This window comes from Cervus elaphus, chromosome 9 (assembly GCF_910594005.1).
Source record: "Cervus elaphus chromosome 9, mCerEla1.1, whole genome shotgun sequence".
Taxonomy (NCBI): Eukaryota; Metazoa; Chordata; class Mammalia; order Artiodactyla; family Cervidae; genus Cervus; species Cervus elaphus.
The window spans coordinates 81472664-81500345 of NC_057823.1; the positions used below are offsets into that span (position 1 = coordinate 81472664).

The 27682-nt window shown below is 45.6% G+C and overlaps 1 protein-coding gene across 1 annotated transcript; it reads left to right on the forward strand.

The window, feature by feature from the left end:
- The first annotated feature begins 1117 nt into the window (after positions 1-1117).
- Positions 1118-27573, forward strand: CKMT2 (creatine kinase, mitochondrial 2). The gene is made up of 10 exons (XM_043913521.1): positions 1118-1219; positions 14065-14236; positions 15522-15720; positions 17624-17719; positions 18171-18392; positions 19989-20074; positions 20986-21109; positions 22770-22904; positions 24305-24430; positions 27309-27573. The coding sequence occupies exons 2-10, from the start codon at positions 14085-14087 to the stop codon at positions 27426-27428; spliced, it is 1260 nt and encodes a 419-aa protein (XP_043769456.1). The 5' UTR covers positions 1118-1219; positions 14065-14084; the 3' UTR covers positions 27429-27573.
- Positions 27574-27682: the final 109 nt, after the last annotated feature.

A 27682-nucleotide genomic window follows, 5' to 3' on the forward strand; every position in this document is an offset into this window, starting at 1 on the left:
GCAAAGGTAAAATATTTGCTTTTGCTTTTGACCCAATTTGAAAGAGGTGGAGGCTCTGAAAGAGAACCTCTCTGGGTGGGAGGTTATTTCTGGGCTCCATGACCTGCTCCATCATCCCCTCCTCGCATGGCTTGGGTCCTGAGGAGGAAGGGAAAGGAGTCAGCTGGTGATGTGCACCTGGACATAGAAGCTGGGTACGTGACCATCACCAGACGCCTGGGCAGCTCCCTCTGAAATGCAGGCTGTGCTCCAAAGTGCTGGTGGGTCAATGCTATTTACAGTCAACCTTTCCGGTTTGCAGTGGATGTTCCAAGGAGGGCTATTTTTAAACAGAGTGATGGCCTGCGGGACCTTCTGGTAGTAAATTAAGCTGGTGTGGATACAAAGTGTATGGTCTAGCAATCTACTTCAGATGACCTGATCCAGAAGAGAAGGGTGATTGCCCCTGAATCCAATCCCCAGATAACTAGTTGGAAGGAGATGCCCTGGTTCCTGGTTCAGAATGTGATTAGAAACTGGAGGGAGCTTTAGATGTCTTTCTCAGCTTGGAGGGGAGAGGTGAGGGTCCCGGAGAGAAAGGACCATTCTCCACAGCTAACCAGGAACCCAGGGATGGGCTCCTGAGGGAAGATAGGAACAAATTCCCAAATAGGTGCAGCAGTTTTCCCGCGGTCCTCCCACTCCCAACGCGGGAGCCTGCAGGTCTGGGCAGCCAGTTAGCTGGCTGCGGGCCCAGGAAACCCTCGCAGAGCCCTGGGAGAGGCAGCCTCCACGACTAGACTTGGGGGAGGAAAACATTTCAGAGAAAAGGTAGGAGCTAGAAAGAGGCCAGAGACCAGCCCCTGCCACCAGCGGAAGAATCAGAGGCCGGTCCTTCAAGGGCAAGGCTGGGGAGCAAGTGCGTCCTGAGACTTGTTTCGGGATTGGCCGAGGCGGGCCCCGCCCCGCCCTCCCCGCCCCGCCCCGCCCTCCCCGCCCCGCCCCGCCCTCCCCGCCCCGCCCCGCCCTCCCCGCCCCGCCCCGCCTCTCAGGCCCCGCCCCGCCTCTCAGGCCCCGCCCCTCCCGGAGCCCTTTCAAAGGCGGCCCCGCCCCCGCCGGCCCCGCCCCGCCCCTCCCGGCCCCGCCCCTCCCAGGAGCCCTTTCAAGGGCGGCCCCGCCCCCACCCTTACAGTCCTTGGCTGTTCGCTAGCGGCAGGACGTAGGAGGCTTCGGCTCCAAGGTCAGTGTGGCTGTGAAACCCGGCTTCATTCCTCCAAAATTGGGGTCATTGCTAGAGCCAGGGTAGGGCCTTGTGAGCGGTGGACCCAGGGCTGTGGGCCGGGGTCTGGGCGATGCTCCTGTGTGAGGAATTCGTGGTAACTCTTGAGAAAAACCGGCAGCGCGTCTGTCCTTGATTGAGCCGCCCCGCACCCAGGCGCAGGTGACCATTCCGTGGGCCAGCTGCGCGCGGGGGGCTGGCACCCTGTCAGCACCCTGCTTGCGGTGCCTGTCCTTGATAGTGAATCAGGACTTTTTCTTGATGGAAAAAAAAATTTAAATGCCACTGAGTTGGGGACTAACTTTCAACTTTCTTTCCCTTGTAATCTGTAGAAACTCATTAGTTTGAGGGATGGCTTCCCTCAGCAGCATCAGAAGAGATGCAGACCAGTGACTTGCGATAAACTAACTGAAAAATGGACACCTTGAAGCCCTGGAGAAGAGCTAATTACAGATTGGCCCAGGAGCTAGACTTGATTTAAACTGGTTAATACATTTTAAATTTTATTTAAAATTATTTAACTAAAATAATTAAAATTTAAACAAAATAGATAAAATAATTAAAACAATTAGATAAAATTAATAAATAATTAAAACCCAAGTAACTATTTCCACCGCCCTCAGCCCCCTGACTGGAGGTAAAAATGCTACAGAGTTGGCCTACATGTGTTTCATCTCTGGCAAAGGGCTGTTGTTTGCTTGCTTGGTTGGGTTACTGTCAGCCTTGTTTTTGTCCCTTGGGTAGGTGACATCTCTGCTGGGTGTGGAGAGTGACATTCACCAGAATGAGACAAAACCCTCTGGCCCTGCTCAGCGCTGCCCTGAGACCTTCCCTTGAGCGTTGCCCTGACTCTGCAACACCCTCCCCGACAGGGTCAGGTGGAATCAGCAGAGGTGGCAGTTGATGGCCTCATGACACGGCTTCGCGCATTCACCTGGTGTGTTTTTTCCAGAAGTGCTGCATTTCCTGTCTGTAGCCATCCTGCTGCCTCTGTGTCTGAGCTTGTGTCCTTGGTCTTTTCCCCCTGTGCTCAGATAGAAGAACACAGCCACCTCCAGAACTTGGCAAGGGGCTTCCTGGGCCTCCCAAGCTGGCTCTGGGGGTTATTAGGCTGTGTGAGCCCTCCACTTCCTCTTCTACTTTGGTGGGTGCATTTTCCAACCTTCCCCCCAAACCTTTTGTGGGTGAAGGCACTATTCCAGCAAAGGGCACGAGCACCGCATGCACCCACAAACTCTGCCAGCTTCCTGAGCAAATCTACCCTTAGAGCATGGACTAGGGGCCAGGTGAGTTTTCCTAAAGGGGAGGCTGAGGAAGGTCTGGGAAACTTGGGGTGGGGAAACAGGAGAAGGAATGGAGTGTCCTGCATGTTCCAAGGCAGGAGGAGGACTGGTCCTGAGACAGACTTTGCCCCTGGCTCAGAGGCACTGGGACTCCATCTCTGCCACAGCCTGGAACAGGAGCCATTTGCCTTCCCAGAGGGGACCACACATGGGACCTTGCGTCAGCATTCTGGGAGTCCCTGCTCACTGAGCCAGGAATCCGACAGGGAGCCCATCTGAAGGTGACTGCTGGAGGTCACATCCACTGCTGCCTGGGAGTCCACAGGGCTCCTTCCCCTGGGCAGGGAAGGAGGCTACCACTCCTGTATAGCATTTCAAAGAACTAGATGGTTCCTAGCTTCCTATTTTCTTGAAAGCAACTTACCCTTGAGAGATGAGCCTGTGATGGTTGTATGTCTTCATCACCAGGAGGCCTAGGAAAGGCCTCTGTTTTACAGGGAAGGACCACAGATTTCTCTGCTTATGACTTTCTACTTGTTAAATAGAATGGAGATGCCCAAGGGTGCCTCTTAGGGTGCCAGTACATCTGGGGGTGGTGAGGTAACTTGAACCTTTTGCTCCCTTGGAACTGGGAAGGAACAGTCGTTCTCTGCTGGCCACGAGTGATATCATGAGAATTTGTTCAGAGTGTTCTGTGGAGCTAGTCCAGCCTCAAAGACGTCCTCTATTTTGGGGTCACTCTCTCTGGAGGGAAAGCTGACACGTGGTCCGACCCCTGGCCTTCCACTGCCCTCCAAGGAGCTCAAAACACAGATGCCGTGTACAGCTGGACCAGAAATAGCTCTGAGTCAGCAGAATGGCACCCATGGCATCTACCTTCAGTTACTCAGGACAACCAGGAGGTCAGAACTGAGGCAGTGACAGAACCCAAGGCTGGGTACCATCCATATCCTAGGATGTGACAGAACCAGACAAAACCAGACCCAGACTCCCAGTATGCCTGCCTGAGACAGAGAGGTGGGGGGCTCTTGGGCATGATGACAAAAGAACTTTATGTGATGGTTCTTGTTTTTCTAGTGGAGAGGGCAAGTATATAACCACAGCACCATTGCTTTTTGGCTGTGATTTTGCACCCCATTTAGAAATCTCGCTGGCTTGCTGCCCAGCAGTTTGGCCAGAGTGTAGCCTTGATGCTAAAAATCAAATCGGGAGTCATGAAGTGTTCCAAGTTAGGGAAACTGAGGCAGATGACTTCTGTGGGGTGAGAGCTAGAGACTACCTCCCTCCTCATCCCTGCAGTCCCTACTTCTGCAGGAGAGAGGGGAGAAGAGAGGAGGAGAGAGAAGAAAACCCCATACCCTATCTCCTCCAAGAAAGGCAGGCTGACCCAGCATCCCTGGCATGGCTGGCAGGCACTTTGGGCACCTGGCGTCAGAGTGGGGTGGGTGAAGTGGCACCTGGCATCTCGGCCACTTCAGCAGAAGCCTGAGGACAGGAAAGAGGACAGGCTTATGATATTCTGGGATGCTGGGGGAGTCACATGCTCTCAGGTGACAATCCCGTGTCTAGAAGCTTCTGTGGTAAATGCCTATCTACCGTCTTGGGGGCCTGAGTGAACTGATCTGTGGCTCCCAGGTCCTGAACCACAAAGGTGGTTTCTCTCCAATTGCTGGTCAGTGCAGGGCTGCCTGTGAGGTGCTGTGGTTTGAACGGAGCCTAGATCTAGGGCCACAGACAAGCCTGTTTCAAATCCCAGGTTTATCAAGTGTTGGTCCCTTAACCTCTGTTTTCTCCATCTGCAAAATAATGCCTACTTGCCAGGGTTGTCTTAAAGACTGAGAACAACATTTGTATGGGCCTCTTGCATGATGCATGGCTCATGGTGGGAGTTTGGTCAGTCAGTCAGTTCAGTCGCTCAGTCATGTTAGACTCTCTGCGACCCCTTGAATCACAGCACGCCAGGCCTCCCTGTCCATCACCAACTCCAGTTAAAAAGATAAAAAGACCAAAAAAAAAGAAAAGATAAAAAGACAGTAAGGTGTGGCCATGCAGAGATGGAAAGGACATTCCAGATGGAAGGAAAGGCCTGGCTAAAGGGTCAGAGTCTGGAAGAAGAACTTGGGAACCCAACTGAGGAAATCGAGAAATCGATGTTGTGAGCCCTGACATTGGTTTTCAAAGGATGATCCGTGGATCAGAACTTACATGATGGGCTCCATCTGGAATCAAGGCTTGTCCTCAGAGAGATTACAGAATAAAGCAATTAGATGAAACACTTTGAGGGGTAAAACTGAAGTCAACAAACATTCAGAGAAGGGGCAGACTAGTGCTGGCTAGGAAAAACAGTGGTGGTTGTGGGAAGAGAGTAATAACTGTCCTGTAGCCTTAAGGTCACTAGGGGGGAGAGACTCACATTTATTCAGCACCTACTATATATAGTCTGTCACTTTGTCCTCACAGCAGCTCAGGGAGGGGTTTCATCATGGATATAATGGAGGAATTCATTATATAGAGGGAGTTGCTGAGGCTCAGGTCGGCAATTTGTAGGCTCCGTAGACCCAGCAGGGCCTGAGAATTGCCCGTACAGCTTACATAATAGACATGTTGACTGTGCCATTCTTGCTACTCATTCAAAAGATGGAGTCTGAAAATGTGGCTTTTTGACACACTTCACAGTTGACTTTTTTTCTTTAGTTTTAAATTTAATTTTTGATCATAAAGGCAATCCATGCTGGTTTTTACAAGTGATGCAATAATACAGAATTCTATTCAGTTCAGTTCAGTTCAATTGCTCAGTCGTGTCCGGCTCTTTGCAACCCTATGAATCGCAGCACGCCAGGCCTCCCTGTCCATCACAAACTCCCGGAGTTCACTCAAACTCATGCCCATCGAGTCGGTGATGCCATCCAGCCATCTCATCCTCTGTCGTCCCCTTCTCCTCTTGCCCCCAATCCCTCCCAGCATCAGGGTCTTTTCCAATGAGTCAACTCTTCGCATGAGGTGGGCAAAGTATTGGAGTTTCAGCTTCAGCATCAGTCCTTCCAATGAACACCCAGGACTGATCTCCTTCAGGATGGACTGGTTGGATCTCCTTGCAGTCCAAGGGACTCTCAAGAATCTCTCCAACACCACAGTTCAAAAGCATCAATTTTTCAGTGCTCAGCTTTCTTCACAGTCCAACTCTCACATCCATACATGACCACTGGAAAAATCATAGCCTTGACCAGATGAACCTTTGTTGGCAAAGTAATGTCTCTGCTTTTTAATATGCTGTCTAGGTTGGTCACAAGTTTCCTTCCAAGGAGTAAGCGTCTTTTAATTTCATGGCTGCAGTCACCATCTGCAGTGATTTTGGAGCCCAAAAACTTAAAGTTTGACACTGTTTCCACTGTTTCCCCATCTATTTCCCATGAGGTGATGGGACCAGATGCCATGATCTTAGTTTTCTGAATGTTGAGCTTTAAGCCAACTTTTTCACTCTTCTCTTTGACTTTCATCAAGAAGCTTTTCAGTTCCTCTTCACTTTCTGCCATAAGGGTGCTGTCATCTGCATATCTGAGGTTATTGATATTTCTTCCGGCAATCTTAATTCCAGCTTATGCTTCTTCCAGCCCAGCGTTTCTCATGATGTACTCTGCATGTAAGTTAAATAAGCACGGTGACAATATACAGCCTTGACGTACTCCTTTTCCTGTTTGGAACCAGTCTGTTGTTCCATGTCCAGTTCTAAGTGTTGCTTCCTGACCTGCATACAGGTTTCTCAAGAGGCAGGTCAGGTGGTCTGGTATTCCCATCTCCTTCAGAATTTTCCACAGTTTATTGTGATCCTCACAGTCGAAGGCTTTGGCATAGTCAATAAAGCAGAAATAGATGTTTTTCTGGATCTCTCTTGCTTTTTCGATGATCCAGCAGATATTGGCAATTTGATCTCTGGTTCCTCTGCCTTTTCTAAAACCAGCTTGAACATCTGGAAGTTCTCGGTTCATGTATTGCTGAAGCCTGGCTTGGAGAATTTTAAGCATTACTTTACTAACGTGTGAGATGAGTGCAATTGTGCGGTAGTTTGAGCATTCTTTGGCATTGCCTTTCTTTGGGATTCTAATGAAAACTGACCTTTTCCAGTCCTGTGGCCACTGCTGAGTTTTCCAAATTTGCTGGCATATTGAGTGCAGCACTTTCACAGCATCACCTTTCAGGATTTGAAATAGCTCAACTGGAATTCCGTCACATCCACTAGCTTTGTTCGTAGTGATGCTTTCTAAGGCCCACTTGACTTCATATTCCAGGATGTCTGGCTCTAGGTGAGTGATCACATCATCGTCATTATCTGGGTCATAAAGATCTTTTTTGTACCGTTCTTCTGTGTATTCTTGCCACCTCTTCTTCATATCTTCTGCTTCTGTTAGGTCCATACCATTTCTGTCCTTTATTGAGCCCATTTTTGCATGAAATGTTCCCTTGGTATCTCTAATTTTCTTGAAGAGATCTCTAGTCTTTCCCATTCTGTTGTTTTCCTCTATTTCTTTGCATTGATCACTGAGGAAGGCTTTCTTATCTCTCCTGGCTGTTCTTTGGAACTCTGCATTCAAATGGGAATATCTTCCCTTTTCTCCTTTGCTTTTAGCTTCTCTTCATTTCACAGCTATTTGTAAGGCCTCCTCAGACAACAATTTTGCCTTTTTGCATTTCTTTTCCATGGGGATGGTCTTGATCCCTGTCTCCTGTACAATGTCACGAACCTCCATCCATAGTTCATCAGGCTCTCTGTCTATCATATCTAGTCCCTTAAATCTATTTCTCACTTCCACTGTATACTCATAAGGGATTTGATTTATGTCATACCTGAATAGTCTAGTGGTTATCCCTATTCTCTTCAGTTTAAGTCTGAATTTGGCAATAAGGAGTTCATGATCTGAGCCACAGTCTGCTCCCGGTCTTGTTTTTGCTGACTTTATAGAGTTTCTCTGCCTACTTCAAGTCTGTGGCTCTGAAGTAATGCTTTTTGCAGTTTGATGAGTAACCTTTAATACTTTTCTTTATGTTCATACTAATATATGCAAATACATACATAGATACATCATTGTTATAAAATTGGAGTCACTCATAATCATTACTCTGAGATTTTTTTTTTCTCTTTTAACCTAAGAATAGAGCATAGACATGCATCCAGGTAAAGTGGAGGCACTTTCAACTGATTCTTTAATAGCCATGGAATATTCCATTGTCTCTTTTTATCACATTTCATACCATCCTTCTTCCTCTGATAGACAGGTTCTTCTAGGTTTTTATGCCACTACACATAGTGCTTCACTAAATATCATTGTGCCTCTCTCCTTCTATGAGGCCTCCCTGGGTTTTCGGATGGTAAAGACTCTGCCTGCAATGCAGGAGACTGGGGTTCGATCCCTGAGTTGGGAAGATCCACCTGGAGAAGGGAATGGCAACCCACCCCAAATGTTCTCAAACATTCTGAGAGCAGAATGTTCTAGAGGTGACCTCATGAGTGATGCAAAGAGATAGTTACAGATGTGTGCACATGTTCAGGCCTTCATAAGTGCCAGGCCTCATTCAGATTCGTTCCCAGCAGCTGCAAATATTCTGGAATCTGGAATCCATCAAGGTTGTCCCCAGTCATGGCTTTTCTCTGGGCCTTTGGGGACAGGCAGCCACTACACATCCTGGGCAGACTCAGCCCCAATGGACTTAAACTCTCCACATTTCAGGGAATTATCTTCTATAGATTCTCTCCAGAGCCAGATTCGGATGAGTGACAGTAATCAAGGAGTCTGTGTCCTCATCCGGAAGTTCTGAACCGAGACATAGAACAGGGGCTCTAGTCAGCCCTTCCTCCTCTCTTTCTTTCAGCTGTATTCCAAAGTAGATTGAATGTAGTGTGGGCTGAGTGCAGTGGCGGTTCTCCCACCTGGAGGATGGCTGGAAGGCAGCTGGCCAGAGAGAGGCGATGCAGCAGGCCTCCGTGGTTTTCTGTTTATGCACACGGGTGTGTGGTGTCAGGGCATCGTTGCTGCTCTCATCTTTGGTAGTTTGCGTCCTGGTGCCCGTCTGAGGGCAGCTGGAGGTAAACAATAGCTCAGACTGATTAAGACCAGGCCAGCTCCCTGAAAGAGGATAGCTGAATGAACTGGGCCAGTTCTAGTCCCTCCCAGGGGCTCCCACAGGCTCTGGTTCCCCTGGAAGAACACTGACGCTATGACTTGTAGTTGCCCAGGCGGGGTGCTGGTCAAGAGCAAGGACTGTGAAAACAGACCTGTGGTCCTGAATCCCCACTTTGCCACTCACACACTGTGTGCTTTTCGACAAGTTATTTTACCTTTCTTTACCTCCATTTGCTTATCTATAACATGGGGATAATCAGAACGTCCTCTGTTGTGAGGATTTAATGGGGGAATAACCATAAAGCTAATGGAACCATGTGCCCAGCATGTAGTAAGTGCTACGTGAGAATTTTCCCCTCAGACTATGAGCTCTGTAAAAGCTGCCACATACTAGATAGCTAAATATTAATATTTATCAAACAAATAAGTAAAAAGATACCTCTCCTTACCCTCTCATCACCAAGTCTCACCTCTCCCTCCACTGCTGCCCACTCTGACCCCTCCTTCCATGAAGCATGCCAGGATCATTCACGGTGACCATGACCTGTTACACTGCCTTATGAGATCTGGAAATCTGTGGTCAGTGGTATTCCTGGAGTGTGGCAGAAGCCCTGGGGGCATACCCTCTGGTTCCACGGCCCTTCAGAGCTGCCCCAAAATGACACATGTGTGGCTGGTTGGCAATTTGGCCCCATAATTATCCTCTCTCAAGACCTCGGTGGAAACCCTGATTGAGAAGAACCATCCAGGATCCCTGAGAGACCATGAGGAACCAGAGGCAGCTAGAACTGTCTGGCAACTCCATTCCTTGGAGAGGAGAGGTTGACTCCATCTAAATATACTATAATATTGTTATTAAACCTTATAAGTAAAGGCAGGATCTTCATTTAAACTCAGTACATGTGATTTCCCTTAACTGACCTTTGGCTATCAGTTAACCTCTCTGTTTTTGAGTTCCCCATCTTTTCTTTTCCTTTTTCTTTTTGAGTTCCCTCATCTTTAAAAAAAATTTTTTTATTTTATATTAGAGTATAGCTGATTAGGTAGCTCAGTGGTAAAGGGTCACCTGCTGATGCAGGAGACACAGAAGAGGGTTTGATCCCTGGATTGGGAAGATCCCCTGGAGGAGGAAATGGCAGCCACTCCAATATTCTTGTCTGGAAAATTCCGTGGACAGAGGAATCTGACAGGCTACATTCAATGAGTTGCAGAGTCAGACACCACTTAGTGACTGAGCATGCACACACAGAAACTAAAATGTGGATATGAAACATTTCAAACATTAATATTTTGAATCAGACACCCACCCACAGGTCACCGTCACAGGGAGAAGACCTTTAAAGACCACCAGTGGACTCACATGTGGACACCACCCCCTCCTCTTCCTCCTGACTCTGTCTCTTTGGATTTTTCTCCTCAGACACACTGAGGTGAACACGTATCAATGCTAAAGCCAACTTAGGGAAGAAAAATAATAATCAACTATCTGAGCCAAACTCAGAAACAAATGCTCTTCTTGTTAACTTAGGGAGTATGTCTTGGCTTAAATTTTGGCCCATATGTAGTCTGGAAAGAGAGTTCTATGGTTAAATCAGAGAAGAAAAGTATTGCCTCTCTGCTTAGGAAGCAGATTGGAAGGTGTGGAAGCAGATAAAATGGGTCTCAAAGATGTAAGTTAGTGTCACTTGCTGTGTACAAAAGCCAGGAAGAATGGGTGTTGTTCCTTGAGGAACACTGACCTACCCTTGGAAGGAGATGGACAACAGCTCAAAGTCTAGTAAGGAGCAAAGAAGTACATGTGTTCAGATGAATGTTGGGCTATTACAAGTCCCTGGAACAACTCTAAGAAATGGCCCATTTATCTTGCCTGCTGATTACTAAAGTAATTTCTGTTGTCTTTAGGGTTGAGGGGATTCTTTTTAGACATGGCACAGAGGAAAGGGTATCTGATAATTTGATTTCCTGGGCTAACATAGGAAAATAACTCCCTAAATTTTTTTCAAGGACTATGATGCTTTAGGTGAGATGTTCAAATTTCTCCCTGCTGCTGCTGCTGCTAAGTCACTTCAGTCGTGTCTGACTCTGTGTGATCCCATAGACGGCAGCCCACCAGGCTCCCCCATCCCTGGGATTCTCCAGGCAAGAACACTGGAGTGGGTTGCCATTTCCTTCTCCAATGTGTGAAAGTGAAGTCTCTCAGTCGTGTCCGACTCTTAGCGACCCCGTGGACCGCAGCCTACCAGGCTCCTCCATCCATGGGATTTTCCAGGCAAGAGTACTGGAGTGGGGTGCCATTGCCTTCTCCACAAATTTCTCCCTAGTGTTGCTCAAAAAGCTGTTAAGTAAAGACTTCTAGGTGGTGATCCTGGAAGAATAACTGGGAACTGGGAACCGATCCCAGTTCCCAAAATGCAATCAGGTAAGAAAGTGGACTGCAGAAGGCTACTGTTAGAATTGTGTGTAAAGCCATGCTGGCCTCACCCTATTAGAGGAGTTTATTGTCTTCAGGGTAGCCTAGGTTTTCCTTCCGTAACCATACTCTCAAGAGCCTCCTTGCAGCCATCCAACCCACCCAAGCTTGGAGAATCCTGTAGCAGGGTCCTGATAATCTAAACACTAGGAAAAAAATTCCACCCTTCATTTGGGCATCACAAAGACCAATATAATGAGAGGGTACTAAGAATTGCCTGCTCTATTGTTTTCCACTCATCAACCCATGGTAAATAGCTCCCTCATCCTGGATGATGCTGTGAATTAATATTCCATTCTGATCTCTGGGTAGTAGTAGACAGGCTATCTGATTTTCATCCCCGATGACATTATATATTTATCTTGATTTATACGTGTTCTCTACTTTATCTGGATCTCATCCTATCCATCTGTTGTCTATTTCCTACTTTCTAAAGCATATATTTTAGTAGTTCCTTTGTTATTTATCTGCACTTTACCTTAAATTGCCTTTTTCACTGTCAGGTTTGAAAGATAATTGATTATGTTCCCAAGTCTGGTTGATAATTATTGTCTCTTAGCCCCTTAAAGACATCATTTCTCTGTCTTCCATTATTCACTGTTGGAAAATCAGCTGATGTTTTTTCTTTATAGATGAACTGTCTTTCCTCTTTAACTTCTTTGGATATCTTTGTTGCCAATAATCTGCAGTTAACTATTATTCATGTGTGTATGGATTATTTTAATTTTGCTTGGTTTATGTCATACCTCTTGAATCATGGATTTTTGTTTTTCATCCGTCCTGGAAAATTTTCAGTCATTTCTCTTCAAATATGGCTTCTCTGTTTTCTCTATTCTCCCTTCTGAGGTCTCCATTAGATGTATCTTTGATCTTGTCATTCTATCCTTATATCTCTTATGTCTCATATTTTCCATTTTCTTATTTTCCTGTGCAACATTCTGGATAATTTATTATGATGTATCTTCCAATTCATTTATTCTATCTTCAGCTGTATTATTATCCATAGTTCATTCTGGTTCTCTTTCAGATCAGGTTGATCATTCTTAGTAGTTTCCTGTTGATTGCTCATCATTGTGAGTCCTTGCTTGCTCATTGTTTCTTTAAACATTTTATAACTGAACTGAATCTACATTCTTGTCTGAAAATTACAGTATCTTCAGTCATTGAACTGAATTAAAGTCATTGGAGGTCTAAATCTGTGGCCCTTTATTCTGTTGATTCCCTTAGGTGCTTAGTGATCTATGAGAGCTTGTTATGGTTTGATCTTCATCTATAGGAAAGTAGGGCCTAAACTGAATATACCTTCCTCAGAGAGCATTTAAGTGTGCTTTTGCTGGGAGGACGTCTGATCTTGGACCATTTTAGCCCCTCTCAAGGGTCCTAGTTCAGCTGGAGAGACTTAGACTCAGTTTACCCTTTCCCGGCTGATAGCCTGATCTTAGTGTGCAAATGGACATCCACACTCAAGATAGCCCAGATCTCCTGGCTTGTTACCCTGAGCTCTGACACCAGCTCACTTGGGGTGAGTGAAGTAGGCAAGTGGTCCTCAGAGACTTTGAAACTGTGCATGATTAGTCAAATTCATTTCACCTGCCTTCACCAATCAAGGTTGATTTAAGACTTGCATGTCTGCCATGCAGTTTCTGGCCTAAATGATAAGGTGTTTGCCCAAGTTATTTTCCAGGAACATGGACTCAGCTGTGTCTAGTTCGAGCTGAGCTGGTTAAGACTAGATAGGACCACTGACCTCCCAACTGGGCATGCACGAATGTCCAAGCTCAGTGACCTTTTGACAGCACAGGGCTGGAAACTCCACCCTCAGACCCTACAGAGGTAACCTAATTACACCTGTGCTAGATGACAATTACCACACCTTTTCCCAATCACCTTTCCCCACACTCCCCATACACTCTATGCTTCAGAGCACCATGCTTCTTTATTATCCCACAAATACTCCAGACCCTTTACCTTCAGGGAAGTGAATTTGAGAGTTTTTTCTCCTGTCTTCTTCCATGGCTGCCTTGTGAATAAACCCTCCTAAGGGTTGCTGCAAACCTTAGTGTCTCAGCACTTTGGCTTCCTGTGTGTTGGGCAAAATGAGCCTGGTTCGGTAACAGCTTCCTCGATCTCTCATAAGCCCAGCATGCCATTCTGTTCAGGGTCTTGTCAGTGGCAGAGCCCAAAGAGCACCTGGTCTGTCAAGCCACCAGATGTGGAAAGCCTCCATTTTTTCCCTTGATATCATATTGATGGAGAAAATGACATGGACTTCAAGCAGTTTGACATTCTCTACATCTAAAACTAACCAGATTTTTTCCAAGCAGTGTGAGGAGGGTGGGGGAAAAAGGTAGAAATAGAAAAACGGAACAAAACAGAGGCTAAGTCTCCTGCAGTTTTTTCTCTCCCCTATTGATCTCTGTACTGTGGTTCAGGGCCATTCTGTGAGGCTGTCTGGTCTTCAGCTTCTCAGGAGTTCCCTGGTGGCCCAAAGTTTAGGACTTGGTGCTTTCACTGTGGTGGCCCAGGTTTGATCCCTGGTCAGGGAACTAAGCGGAGAAGGCAATGGCACCCCATTCCAGTTCTCTTGCCTGGAAATTCCCATGGACAGAGCGGCCTTGTAGGCTGCAGTCCATGGGGTCTCTAGGAGTCGGACACGACTGAGCAACTTCATTTTCACTTTCATTCATTGGAGAAGGAAATGGCAACCTACTCCAGTATTCTTGCCTGGAGAACCCCGGGGACAGGGGAGCCTGGTGGGCTGCCGTCTGTGGGGTCACACAGAGTTGGACACGAATGAAGTGACTTAGCAGCAGCAGCAGCAGCAGCAGGGAACGAAGATCCTACAAGCAATATAACACAGCCAAAAAATTCTTTTAAATATATATATATATATGTGTATATATATATAAAATAATCCTCAGCTTCTCTGCCTTCCAGACACTCATCCAAGAGGAAGGATGGCCAGTACCTTCTCAAAGTTGTTGACTGGCCGCAATGCCTCTCTGTTATTTGCTACCTTGGGCACCGGTGCCCTGACCACGGGGTACCTGCTGAATAAGCAGAACGTGTGTGCTGCGGCCCGGGAGCAACACAAGCTATTCCCACCAAGGTAAGTCCTCTTGGCTTTAAAATGATGCCAAATGCCAGCCAGAAATAGGCTTTCCCCTGCTGAAACTGTCAGCAAGGGCCCCTCTCTGCCTCTGAGAATGAGTAAATCAGTTTGACTTGTGATGCACAGTGACGTGTGGTGAACTCAAGCAAGTGTAGTGTCATCATTCCTGACCAGAGCATGAGGTCTGGTGGAATAGTAATAACAAGACTAAACCTTTGTTGAACATGTCTAGGTGTGATGAGCACTTTACACAGAGTGTTTTATTCCTCTTAGCGTCTCTCTGTGATGAAACAGAGGCTTCGGAAAACTAAGTAGTGCCTGAGTTCACACAGCTGGTGCAGCCAGATTTGAATCGAGGGCGCTTGATTCCAGACCCATGCCTCACTCGTGCTGTACTGCCTTCTGGAAAATGCGATGTGATAGCACTGATTTGAAGTATCAGCTTTAAAGGGTATTAGAGAAGTGGCATGAAGACGGAGTGTTCTCTCCACCCTGGAGACCTTACCATGGCTGAGAGGTCTCACACTGGGTAGAGTTGGAGCGCTGACTTGAAGGGATTTCATATAGGCAGGTGCGCATGAAAGACATGAGGAAAACCTGAGGTGTTTCCCAGAAACACCTTTTGTGGAAATCAGGATCTCTGAGGAAATTGCTGGCACCCGCCATGTACCTCAGGAATTCCTGAGGTGAGAGTGCTTGTGGTGGTCCTGAATTCCCTGTTCTTCAGTCTGCATATCCCAGGGTAAAATTGCACTGCCCATTTTAGTTTTTCCTATGTATTAGTTTAACAGCTATTCACTGAATGCCTGTGTCTATAGGCAAGCACTGAGCTTAACATAGCAAATAGCCATAGAGTGTGCATCATAGAGAACAGACAAATAAATGAATTTCTGTGTAGTTACGCCTGCAGGGATTTTAGCCTATCACAGACCTAAGGGATCAAAATGTGTCTGTTATAATTTACCAAAACTTCTGGGTTTTAAAAAAAAGCCTGCATATGATTTCAGTTTCTTTCCTAATTATCTTCATTCTATCTCCTCTTTACATAAACATGAGTCACAGTCTGTAGCATCATGAACCTCTTTAGGCAGGGCCAGGTCCATGTCTCTGGCAGTTCAGGGAAGTATTTTTTAAAATCTAGCTTACATGAATCATGACCTAGCCAGTTTCCCTCTGCCCCCTGGCTGAAGAGAGCCTGGTGGAAGGATGGTCAGAAACAAAACTCTTGTCAAGGCCCGGTCCCCCCCGGGGCTGCTCACTGAACTCCTCTCTCCTCGGACAGCGCAGACTACCCTGACCTGCGCAAACACAACAACTGCATGGCCGAGTGCCTCACGCCGGCCATCTATGCCAAGCTCCGCAACAAGGTGACGCCCAACGGCTACACCCTGGACCAGTGTATCCAGACCGGAGTGGACAACCCCGGCCACCCCTTCATAAAGACTGTGGGCATGGTGGCTGGTGATGAGGAGTCCTATGAGGTAAACTCGCAGCTGCCGGTTCCACAGTGTGTGTGTGGGTGGGTGCTTTAGGTTCCCTCTGTGGGGCTGCTTTCTCAGAACAGGTTCCCATTAAGGGAAGTCAACTTTAGCAGAACACCTGCAGTGCTTTCTGGAACAACGAGGGCTATTCTTCCCAGGGACAAGGCTTCCTTTGCGACTGCTCTAGTATCCTTCCCTGTAGAGGAATGAGTCACATGGCTTGGCTCTCTGAGCTTGTCAAGGGGGTGTATTGGTACGGAAAAAATAAAATCTTTTAATTTTTTGTTGTTTCATTGTATTGGTGATGTGTATTCACCAAAGAGGCTTTAGGAGATGATGTTTGTGGCTGAATTTTATTGAGGGGTGCGGGTGGTTCCATGGTTGTTTAGTTTGGGAATTACTGATGACACAGTCCACTGTGGTCTTCGTGAATCACTAAGTCTCTTGGGGCTTCCCAGGTGGCGCTAGTGGTAAAGAACTTGTCTGCCAGTACTGAAGACGTAAGAGACAGGGGTTGGAGCCCTGGATCAGGAAGGTCCCCTGGAGGAGGCTATGGCAACCCACTCTAGTATTCTTGCCTGGAGAATCCCATGGACAGAGGAGCCTGGCAGGCTACAGTCCATGGGGTCACAAAGAGTCAGACATGACTGAAATGACTTAGCATGCACACACACAAGTCTCCTGAAGAATTCCCATGATGTGCATCCTCATTCTTGGGGCAGAAGCCCAGGGTGGTCCCCTGTTCTAGAGCTCAGCCACTAGTGCAACTTCTGTGTCATGGCAAATACCTCCAGCCCATCTCCCTCAGGTCTGCCCCCTTTGCACCTTCTGTTGCAGGGAGCTGAAGGCAGTTCCTTGGGAAGGCAGCTGTCAAGGGGAAGGAGGGGGCCATCTTGAATAAGCTAGATGGGCAGCTAACTCAAGAGCAGCAGTGCCAGCTCTAGGCTCCCAGAGTCCCAGACTGGAGCTGACTCCTGGACTGACATCCCACAGTTCCCAGAGGCTGAGGGTGCTCTGTTTGACTTCTCTTATCCTTGTTTTACCTAAAGGATGTTCCCGGAAGTCTATGGGTTTTTATTTTTATTTTTTTAAAATTTTAAATTTTTATTATTTTTTAAAGGTTTTTTTGAAAAATAGATTCTGCTCAAGTTAGTTTGGGCGGGAAGGTCCTCAAAGGGTAAGAGGTCCCTGCTTTGCCTTAACTGCTGCTGTGCACTTTTCTTTCTATGCAGCTACTTTTCTACAAATGTATTGTGTTACTTAAACTCTAGAACCAGTTTTGAACACAAAACTGCTTCGCTTCTGATCTAGCAGCTTCTTTTATCCTTCAAATTATTAAACAAAATGTTCTTGTTTCATCTGATGGTAGTGAACTTGTCAAAATCACTAGGGAAGAGACTACCATGACAGAGATCTTTATCTCTACCCTCACCCAAGGGGCAGTGTGCCTCAGAGGTTTTCTTTGGCATTTGCCTAGTACTACTACTGGAGTACCCAGTGGTTCAGCGGTAAAGAATCCACCTACCAATGCAAGAGACACAGGTTCGATCCCTGATCTGGGAAGATCCCCCAGAAGAGGGCATGGCAACCCACTCCAGTATTCTTGCTGGAAATCCCTATGGACAGGGGAGCCTGGCGGGAAACAGTCCATGGGTTCCAAAGAGTCAAACACGACTTAGTGGCTGAACAACACTGCTGCTACTACTATTATTATTAGCCATCACTTCAGTCTCACACCTCTTTCCTGCATGGTTGCACTGAGAATATCAGAGAAGGAGGGCATCACCTTTGGCTTGGTGCTTAAGATAAAAAGGAACAAATGATGAACTAATGAAAGTAGATGAACCAAGAACATCTTCCTTGGTCCTTTCCCGAGGAAACAGGGGCCTCTTCCCTCCTGCAGGTGTTTGCTGACCTTTTTGACCCTGTCATCAAGCTGAGGCATAATGGCTATGACCCCAGGGTGATGAAGCACCCCACGGATCTGGATGCGTCCAAGGTAGGCTCCAGCCACCCCTGTACCCTCCCATGAAGTTGGCACTCCAGAACCCAAGGTGAGGAGCATGAGAGAGAAGGGCTCCTGGGTCCAGCTGCCCTTGAAAGCTCTGTGATGGCTTTCCTAGGCCATGCTCCCTGGAGGGCCACTGAGACTGTCAGGAAATTGCCAAAGTCAGTTTTCGTTGCCTCCTACCACCAGGTTAGTGGTGGTCATTGAAAACCTTCAGCCTTTGCTTAAACAATTCCTTTTTTCACCCCAAATCTAGCCGGGGTAGAGGACTCCAGAGGGCGCCCTGTGAAGTAGCTCCTCCTTTGACTTCTAAGACCCCTGCCCCCAGAGTGGCAGGATGGCTCCAGCATGCACACATGCTCTGTGCCCAGGGGTTCCCTGGTCGGCGGGATGAGGCCTCTGTGGCCGCGGCCCCACGGTGACCCCACGCTCTGCTCGGCAGATCACCCAGGGGCAGTTCGATGAGCGCTACGTGCTGTCGTCTCGGGTGCGCACTGGCCGCAGCATCCGCGGGCTGAGCCTGCCGCCCGCCTGCAGCCGGGCTGAGCGGAGGGAGGTGGAGAATGTGGCCATCACGGCCCTGGAGGGCCTCAAGGGGGACCTGGCCGGCCGCTACTACAAGCTGTCCGAGATGACGGAGCAGGACCAGCAGCGCCTCATTGATGTGAGTGGCCCCTGAAGCATCCGGGCTGCCAGGGGCGGGGCTGTGTGGCCTCCCTGGAGCCCAGGACCCTGCCCTGGTGGGGAGCTTGCTGGGGTTTCAACCCGGTCAGTCTATGGCAGAAAGAGCAGGCCTTAAAAGTTTAGGTCAAAAGTGGAGAGGGTCTCTGAATGAAGTCTGCAGAGGAAACCATGGGGTGGGCTGGGTTTGGTGGGTGGGGGTGGATGGAGGATCCCTGGCTTGTTGATAAATCGCAACAGTTGGGCATGGAAAATCCTGCCTGTGTTTCCAGGGCCACACTCAAATCCAGAACATCTGGAAGGAGAATCATCCAGGTCGAAGGCCTGCCCCCAAACCTGCCTCACACCAGAGCCCGCCTCTGAGATTCCTGCTGCCTCCCCAGGCTCTCCATGGCTTCAGTCTCACACTAGGGGAACAAAACCTAAGTCCCTTATTTTCTCCTGGCATTTTCATAAGTAACTTTAAACTCCAAGGAAAAGCAGAGACAGATTTTCTGTCATTTCAGAAGATGCGATACTACAAAAGATGCCCCATTTCCAAATGAGAAGAGCTAACTGGATGGTCTAGAGGCTTCAGTCTCCTGGGTCTCTCCACTTCCCCTGTTACAGAACAGCTCCTCCTTGGCCTCAAGTAGCTGCTTCTGGTTTCCAGCTTAAAGGTCATGCTGTTTCCTGGGCAATAACAGTCCCTAAACCTGTCCCAGCTCTTCCACTTAGAGACTGTATAAGGACTCCCCTTCCCGTGTCCTCTTGATTTCTGACTTCAGTGTAATCATATTGGAATATATGGTATCCACATTCACATTCTTACTGTGTCCACACAAGCAAGAAAAATGCCAGTCTCTGGACGCTGATTTTTATCTGTGGCGTGGTATATTGTAGTTAGAGGCATACTTGGGAGTCATACAGGTCTAGGTTTGCACATAGATTTTGCCACTTCCTAGCTGTGTGATAGGTTGTTTTATCTGAGCCTCAGTTTTCTTTTCCTATCACATAGAACAATAACATTTACTTCAGAGTGGTGTTGTGAGGATTAAAGGAAATAAAAGTACATAGCATAGAGCCTGGCACCGAGTGAGCATTAGATGATTGGTGACTATTTTTATTTACAGATCATTATTTTACATCTCGAGTAGTTTGTAATGAAAAGGATAATAAGAATAAATAAACCTACACACTAGAAACATGGAGAATGCAATTGTGTGGAACACTTCTCGGGACAGCACCCCCTCACTCACTGTCCACTCTGCCATTGCATGGGGTTGGTGCTGGCCGGATAGACACGCTCCATAGTGACTAAGGATTTCCATCTGGATTAAACCAGTGGTTTTCAACCTTAGCTGCACACTAGAAGATACCAATGTCCAGACCACACCCAATAACAAGAATCTCTGAGAGGTGGGAACTGGGCATTAGAATTTTTTAAGCTCTCTGATTATCATAGTGAGCAGCCAACACTGAGAAGCACTGCCTGAGACCTCAGCCATTTTTAGTGACTTGGAAATTGACCACCTGGCACTTGTCATTGTGTCTGATCTCATCAGTGTCTCCTTCTTGCTTTGTCCCTTTTGGCCTGCAGGACCACTTTCTATTTGATAAGCCAGTATCCCCTTTACTAACTTGTGCTGGGATGGCCCGTGACTGGCCAGACGCCAGGGGAATCTGGTATGGACTTAGCATTTTCACATTTGCAGTGTGTGCAGTGTTCTCCTTCATATCACTGCTTGTCCTAACCTGAAGTTGCTGTGAGCTGTGCTTGACAGCATGCCTGGCTTGAGAAGATGGACTACTTAGAAATTGGGGGTGTGTGTGTGTGTGTGTTTAATATATAACAATGTTTCCAAGATGTGCAGGAATGCTAGCTGGTTTGCATAAATTATGCATGAAGAAAATTGTAAGAAAAAATAGCTTCATGTTATTTGACTTTAGAAAATCTGTTTCATGCCATTGAAACAGAAAAGCAGAAAATGAAAAATAAATATTGAGGATGTAAGCAAAATCCTACAAGGAAGAGTGGCTCTGAGTGTACACATATTTTATCTTGGCCGACAGTCCTCAGGCCACTTTGATTCTTGTTCCTTGGTGGGTTGTTATGGCACTCCCAGAAGGAGCCCAGATCAAAGTGTTGGGGAGCGGCTGCTCAGTGCAGGTGCATAGGCAGGAGCTATACAGCAAACATATATGAAATCTGTATCCCAAACATGTTGAGCTGCAGGTAAAATCTTTTATTAAGTGCCATATGATTTTGGTTGAATCTATTAGGAGAAAGAACCCTCTTGTTAGCAACAAAGCTGAAAGTTATCATGGCTGAATTATTGTCATCCTACCTGAGGAATGAGGGAGGTTATGTTCTTGTTGGGCAAAAATATGACATGAGGGTTGGAGTGGGTGTTACTCTTCATTCTGTCAGAGTAACATTATTTTGCAGTACTTGTGTAGGCACAGTGAAGAAATTAGGACCATCTAAGGCAATGAGTAAGGTGAAATGAAGCAATCAAGCTACAGAGGTAATGGGAATTTTCATGTGTTGAAACAAATGTAATTAACACTCAACACCGTATTTCTCACTTCATTAGGCATAATTATGACAAGACATTTCTCATCTGGATTAATGAGGAAGACCACACCAGGGTAATCTCTATGGAGAAAGGAGGCAATATGAAAAGAGTATTTGAGCGATTCTGTCGTGGACTAAAAGAGGTAAGATGTCATCAGAGAATTCTGAATATTCACTAATATAAAATCTCTTTATTTTTCATTCTTGAAAAAAAGTACTGTGGTGACTTCCAAGACAGGGCTAATTTTTTCTAGGGATCGTGGCACTCTTTTGGGGTGCGACTTTCAGCAAGCTCCCATGCTTCCTGCCCCAATGCAGGATGGTTTAGAGAAGTCTGTGGATCATTAGCTATTTTCTGATTTCTTTAACAGAGCTCTTGGCTGTTCTAAGCATAGAAACAGTGTAGGATGCATCTATGTTCATATGTAACCAGTCAATCCTAAAGGAAATCAACCCTGAATAGTCATTGGAAGGACTGATGCTGAAGCTCCAATACTTTGACTACCTGATGCAAAGAATCGACTCATTGGAAAACACCCTGATGCTGGGAATGATTGAGGGCAGGAGGAGAAGGGGGTGACAGAAGATGAGATGGTTGGATGGCATCATCAACACAATGAACATGAATTTGAGCAAGCTCCAGGAGATAGTGAAGAACAGGGAAGCCTGGCGTGCTGCAGTCCATGGGGTCAAAGAGTTGGGCACAGCTTAGCAATTGAGCAACAAAAGCAACATGACCATAGCCTTACTTGCTGAGAATTACTATTTCTTCCTACAGCGCTCATATGAAAAAATAATAGCAACTGACATTTGCTGTTTAGTATGTGCTAGATACTGTGTTCAGTGCTTTACATGGTTCATCTAATTTAATTGGACCCTTTTGATACTGTGATAGAAGAAGTTTAATTTTCTATTAAAGAAGTACTATAGAATGAAGGATTGAAATGTTACCATTTGCAGTAACATGGATAGACTTGGAGGGCATTATACTAAGTGAAATATCAGACAGAGAAAGACAAATACTGTTGTGATCTCACTTGTATATGGAATCTAAAAAAATACAACTAACTAATGAATAAGACAAAGAAGTAGACTTACAGCTCTAGAGAACAAACTAGTGGTTACCAGTGGGGAGAGGGGGAGCGGTAATAGACAGGCAGGAGGAAAAAAGGGTTATTGTGAGAATATGTGAAATCATGTGTTTGAAACTTGTAAAGCATTATAGAATTTAAAGAATCTTTCATTCAGTAAAAAAGACTGGGCTTCCCTGGAGGCTCAGTGGTAAAGAATCCACCTGCCAGTGCAGGAGACACGAGTTTGATCCCTGATGTGGGAAGATCCCACATGCTGAGGGGCAGCAAAGCCCGTGTGGCACAACAATTGAGCCTGTGCTCCAGAGCCTGGGAGCTGCAACTAATGAGCCCACGTGCTGCAGCTGTGGACGCCCAAGTGCCCTAGAGCCTGTGCTCTGCGGCAAAAGAGGCCACCGCAACGAGAAGCCCACAGACCGCAGCTAGAACATAGCCCCCGCTCACCACAACTAGAGAAAAGCCCTTGCAGCAATGAAGACCCACAAAATATAAATAAAATTATTAAAATAAAAGGATTAAAAATTAAAAAAAAAACTTTAAAAAAAGAACTTTAGTTAGTTTTACTTTTTCTTTCCCAAATATAGAAATAGTACTATAAATTTACCTAAGTTTTATTCATGGCAAACATACAGTATGCACACCTCTCCCTGGTGCTGGGGGCATGCTGAGTGAATGGCTCCCCGAGAACTGCATCATTTGCTCCCTGTTGTAGGTGGAACGCTTAATCCAAGAGCGAGGCTGGGAGTTCATGTGGAATGAGCGCCTGGGATACATTCTGACCTGCCCTTCGAACCTTGGCACGGGATTGCGAGCTGGTGTCCACGTCAGGATCCCAAAGCTCAGCAAGGTACTGTCATGTAGCCTGTGGTCCTGTTGGGTTCCACCAGGATGAGCTCAACTGGGCTTGCTTTGTGGCGGGGAAAACATCCCATCCCATTCCTTAAGCTTTACTTTCCGCACTGATGAAAGAAAATGACAAGAAAAGGTTATTTGCTTGAAAAAACACTTATGTCCATAGGATAAGAGGTTAAGGGGCTGTAAGAATGGGATGTGGCTTCAGGAAGTTTAAATCCTCCTTCATATCACAAGTCGAGATGGGCAGGCAGGCTGCTCTCCTCCCTGGCCAGGCTTCCATCTCCTTCTCTCTTCCAGTTCAGAGGTTCTCAGGCTTGAACCTGCAGCAGAATCACCTGGAGGGTTGTAAAAACCCAGAATACAGAATTTGCGCTTCTCACAAGTTTCTGGGTGATGCCGATGCTGTGGGTCAGGGAACTACACTTGAAGCACCACTGCCTTAAGGCATGGTCACAGTCAGGCCTCATGTTCTATTTTGTGGGAAGGGGAGAGAGCATGCCAGTGTGTCCGTGTGAAGATCTAAGGTCTAGGCCTGGCAGTGACACTTGTCAGTTCTGCTTGTTCCATTAGCAAGAACCTAGACAGTGGTTACTTCCTCAGCTCACCTGTTAAGATAGGAAAATGGATTCTGGTGGGCACCTGGGGGTTTCTCTGTCATAGCACACCAAGTGAATCAAATACTTTAAAACAAGTTTAGAAAATGTGATTTCAGCTCCCCCCCCAAAAAAAAGGTATGATAATATTCAAAATTCCAATTCTAAGAAAATTATTTGATGTGACTTAATGTCTTGATTTTAATTATATCAATAACAACTGTTATACAGATGAACAATAAACTCACCAGAGGGTATTTAGATGCCAAAACAGTGGTATAGAAGTTAATAACAGCTCTGCTACCTTCTAGCTATGTTCTACTTTTAGGCAAGTTAATTTCTCTGAGGCTTAGTTTCCTCATCTGTGAAATAAGGATAAAAGTAATACCTTCTTCATAGGATTATTGTAAGTTTTAAAAATTCCAGCACAGGGCCCTGGTACATAGTAAGTATGCGTTTGTGTTTGCGCATGCGTCCTCAGCCACTTCAGTTGTGTCTGACCCTGCAACCCTATGGACTGTAGCCTGCCAGGCTCCTCTTGTCCTTTGGATTCTCCAGGTAAAAATACTGGAGTGGGTTGCCATGCTGTTCTCCAGGGGATCGTCCTGAGCCAGGGATCAAACCCGCATCTCCTGCAGTGCAGGCGGATTATTTACGCATTGAGCCACCTGGGAAGCCCAAATATATGCTTACTAAATATGAACTGTTATTACTTTTCATTTTACACCTTTTCTACATGTGCCAAGGATGATGAATGAGTTTTGCCTCTTGTGACACCAAGTATTCTCCTTTGTCCCAGGATCCACGATTTTCTAAGATCCTGGAGAACCTGAGACTCCAGAAGCGGGGCACAGGTGGTGTGGACACTGCAGCGGTAGCAGACGTGTATGACATTTCCAACATAGACCGAATTGGCCGATCAGAGGTAACATCTCTCACTTTCCAAAAATGACCTAACAAAATCAGCCTAAGAGGAAAAGAAGTGACCTCAACAGCCCTTCCTTATTTGAAAAATTTGAGACCTCCTCTAGCCCCATGGAGTCCTGAGTCATGTTAGCATTTCATTCTGTAGCACTTGTCCTCCATGGGAAAGCACTGCATAAAGGTAAGGACCATGGGATCTGAGAACATATAGACAAGTGAAGGAATTCGCAGTGGGACTGCTGTCACCCCCCTGCCCCCAGAGCTGTTCCAGTAATCGTGAGTGGCAGGAGCTCTGTTATGCTAAAGAACAGCAGTGTCTTATCACTGTGAAGTCAGAGAACACAGGGGCTGTCTCTCTGAGCAGAGTGAAATAGTGGATTTTTCTCTTGATTCTGAATTTCCTTTGATGAAGGTCACATGCAATCATCTTCACTTGGGCATTTTTAGCTACTTGATAGTTTGTAAAATTTTGTAGTTAGGGCTCAAGATGGCAAATAAGATACATACCAGATATGTGTGAGATTGTGCTCAGCAGATGACCCTTAGGATTCTGTGAATATCAAGGATGAATGAGATTCATAAACGATAGGTAAGCCTGGAGTAATGCGTGAGAAAAAGTACAAAGAGCACACAAAATGAACATGCAGCAGAATCCTAAGCAAATCTTGATCTCAGTAATTCCTCCCAGTTTATCTCATTGAACATATTGGGTGTGCTTGCTAAGTCACTTTCAGTCATGTCCAACCCTTTGTGACGCTATGGACTGTAGCCCACAGGCTTCTCTGTCCGTGGGATTCTCCAGACGAGAATACTGGAATGGGTTGCCATTTCCTTCTCTGGACAATCTTCCCGACTCAGGGATAGAGCCCACGTCTCCTATATCTCCTTCACTGGCAGGAGGTCTCTTTACCACTAGCGCCACTTGGGAAGCCCTGAACGTATTGTGCCCATTATTAATTTAAAGGGCTCTTATACAACTCAGTGGCATCACCAACTCAGTGGACATAAGTTTGAGCAACTCTGGAAGATAGTGAGGGGCAGGGAAGCCTGGCGTGCTGCAGCCTGTAGGGTTGCAAAGAGTTGGACATGACTTAGCAACTGAACAACAACATACAACTCAGTAACTCAGTGGCTGGTTGTTAAACCCATGGATCATTGGTGCTGTTTCTTCTTTCTTGCCATCTTTTGTACATTTCATTGCTAGTTGGTATTCCTACCAGCAAACTGAGGGAAGGAAAGCAGAGAACAAAACGATGAAATCTGCCTGCGTGCTACCAGCTCTGGTAAAGTGCTTGAGGAAGAAGCAGTTATAAATACCACACCTTCTGAAATTAGCTAAATAACGTATGGTCTAGTGAATAAAGAAAATTGGGGCCCTAGCCCTGTTGGCTTCTAATATTAAAACTTGATTTTAATTACTGGAGAGCTCGGTGGTCATCATTAAAAAAAAAAACCCATGATTTAGTAAGTGATCATTTATAGGAACTAGAAAAATTCTCAAAAGTGTTAAAAAAAAATCCACTTATTTAACCTAATAACCCTGATAACCATTGTGAATATTATTCTAAATTGCCTTTCATTCTTATATTATTTAAAAAAAATTTTTTTTACTAAATTTAGTATTGTTACATATATTTGATATAAAACAGTTTTCTACCAATGTATTATAACATGAGCATTTTTCCACAATATTAAATATTCTTCAAAACATATCTATTTAATGTCTCCCTGATTATATGATATTATGTTTGACCATCTCTATGTTTAGCTTGGATCACAACTGTGATTATTTAGTTAGGATATATTTCTAGAAAGGGGATTCTTGGGTTAAATATGAGAGTTGCTTACTTATGACCAAGTTTCCTACCAGAACGTTTATACCAAGAGAGTTCCACTGGCAGTGAATGACCCCTCACCACATCCTCATCAACAATGGAATGGGTCAGTTTTGGTTTTTTTTTTTCAGTAATGACTAGCTTTTTGACCCAACCCTTTCTTAGAGTTTCCATGTCCTTCTGCATGAAAAGAAGTGGGGAGGACACTGGATTTCATCATGCCTAAAATATGTTCAGCTGTAACACTTAACCATCTCCTCCATTATTGCTGGGCATTCTTGAGTTATATCATGTATTGTAGTGATGTCTGGAACTAAATAGTAACTACTTACTACCTTAGTTGGGTTTCTTTAGGAGCAGTGCAAGAAATTTGTTTGAGAGGTGATTCCCAGGGGAAAAATCATAGGTAAATGTACTCTAGTTTAAGAAAACAAATTATTTGTAAGTGAAAGTTCTAACTTATTTTAAGAAGGGATTTTTTAAAAAGTATATCTTAATGTAATTCACATAGTTTCCTTAAGTAACAAACTAGCCTGGTACCATGCAAACATTCTTTAATTGCCAAACAGTTGAGTTGAAATATTGTTCAGAAATCCGTTCACTGTGTAAATGATAATATCTGAACTGTAGCATATTTAGTGCTCAGGTAGCTTAGTGGCAAGTCAGAATTTACATCTGGGTCAGAGAATATCATGAGGGTGTCACTGTGTAGATATACTTTATGACAAACTCATATTTTAGCAGAGATTGATGGGGAAGAAATGTCTGAAATGCAAACTAATGGTTTTCATATTTTTAAAAAGTTCTCACACACAGTAGTAACCTTATCTTAATGACAGAAAGATAGAGAGAAACCCTGTGATATCTCTGCTAGCTATCAGATACCTCTCCTCCCACAAAACTTTAGGGAAACAATGAGAAGAAATTGTTACACAGTCCATCTAACAGGGCAGGTTCTCATATGTCCCAGTATTGTTCCTTTTGATCAAAGCCTTGCAGGTGTCTTCTGTACAAATTAATGTTTCATCTCTTTCACTGTCGAAGGTCGAGCTTGTTCAGATAGTCATCGATGGAGTCAATTACCTGGTGGATTGTGAAAAGAAGCTGGAGAGAGGCCAGGATATTAAGGTGCCACCTCCTCTACCTCAGTTTGGCAAGAAGTGAACTTTCCTTTCCCTGATTTATAAATAATCTGTCTGCTGGTATGACAGACATAAAGAAATTTCTACTCTGAGAGTTTTTGTAGACTTGGAAAAATATAAAAATTATAGGTCCTGTCTATCTTTACAATAAAACTCTCCTTATTATCTTTGGTGTGTTTTCCTGATTTTTTTTTTTTTTTGATGCTACTAAGATGGGTAAATACATCCAATTCCAAGTAGCAGGCAGTAAAAATATTTTAGGACAATGATAAATCT

Excerpts from the sequence above, each read along its gene's own strand:
- CKMT2 (XM_043913521.1), top strand. The coding sequence starts at position 14,085 with ATGGCCAGTACCTTCTCAAAGTTGTTGACTGGCCGCAATGCCTCTCTG. Across the intron at positions 21,110-22,769 it reads TCTGTCGTGGACTAAAAGAG|GTGGAACGCTTAATCCAAGA; the intron begins GTAAGATGTCAT and ends TCCCTGTTGTAG. Across the intron at positions 22,905-24,304 it reads GGATCCCAAAGCTCAGCAAG|GATCCACGATTTTCTAAGAT; the intron begins GTACTGTCATGT and ends CCTTTGTCCCAG.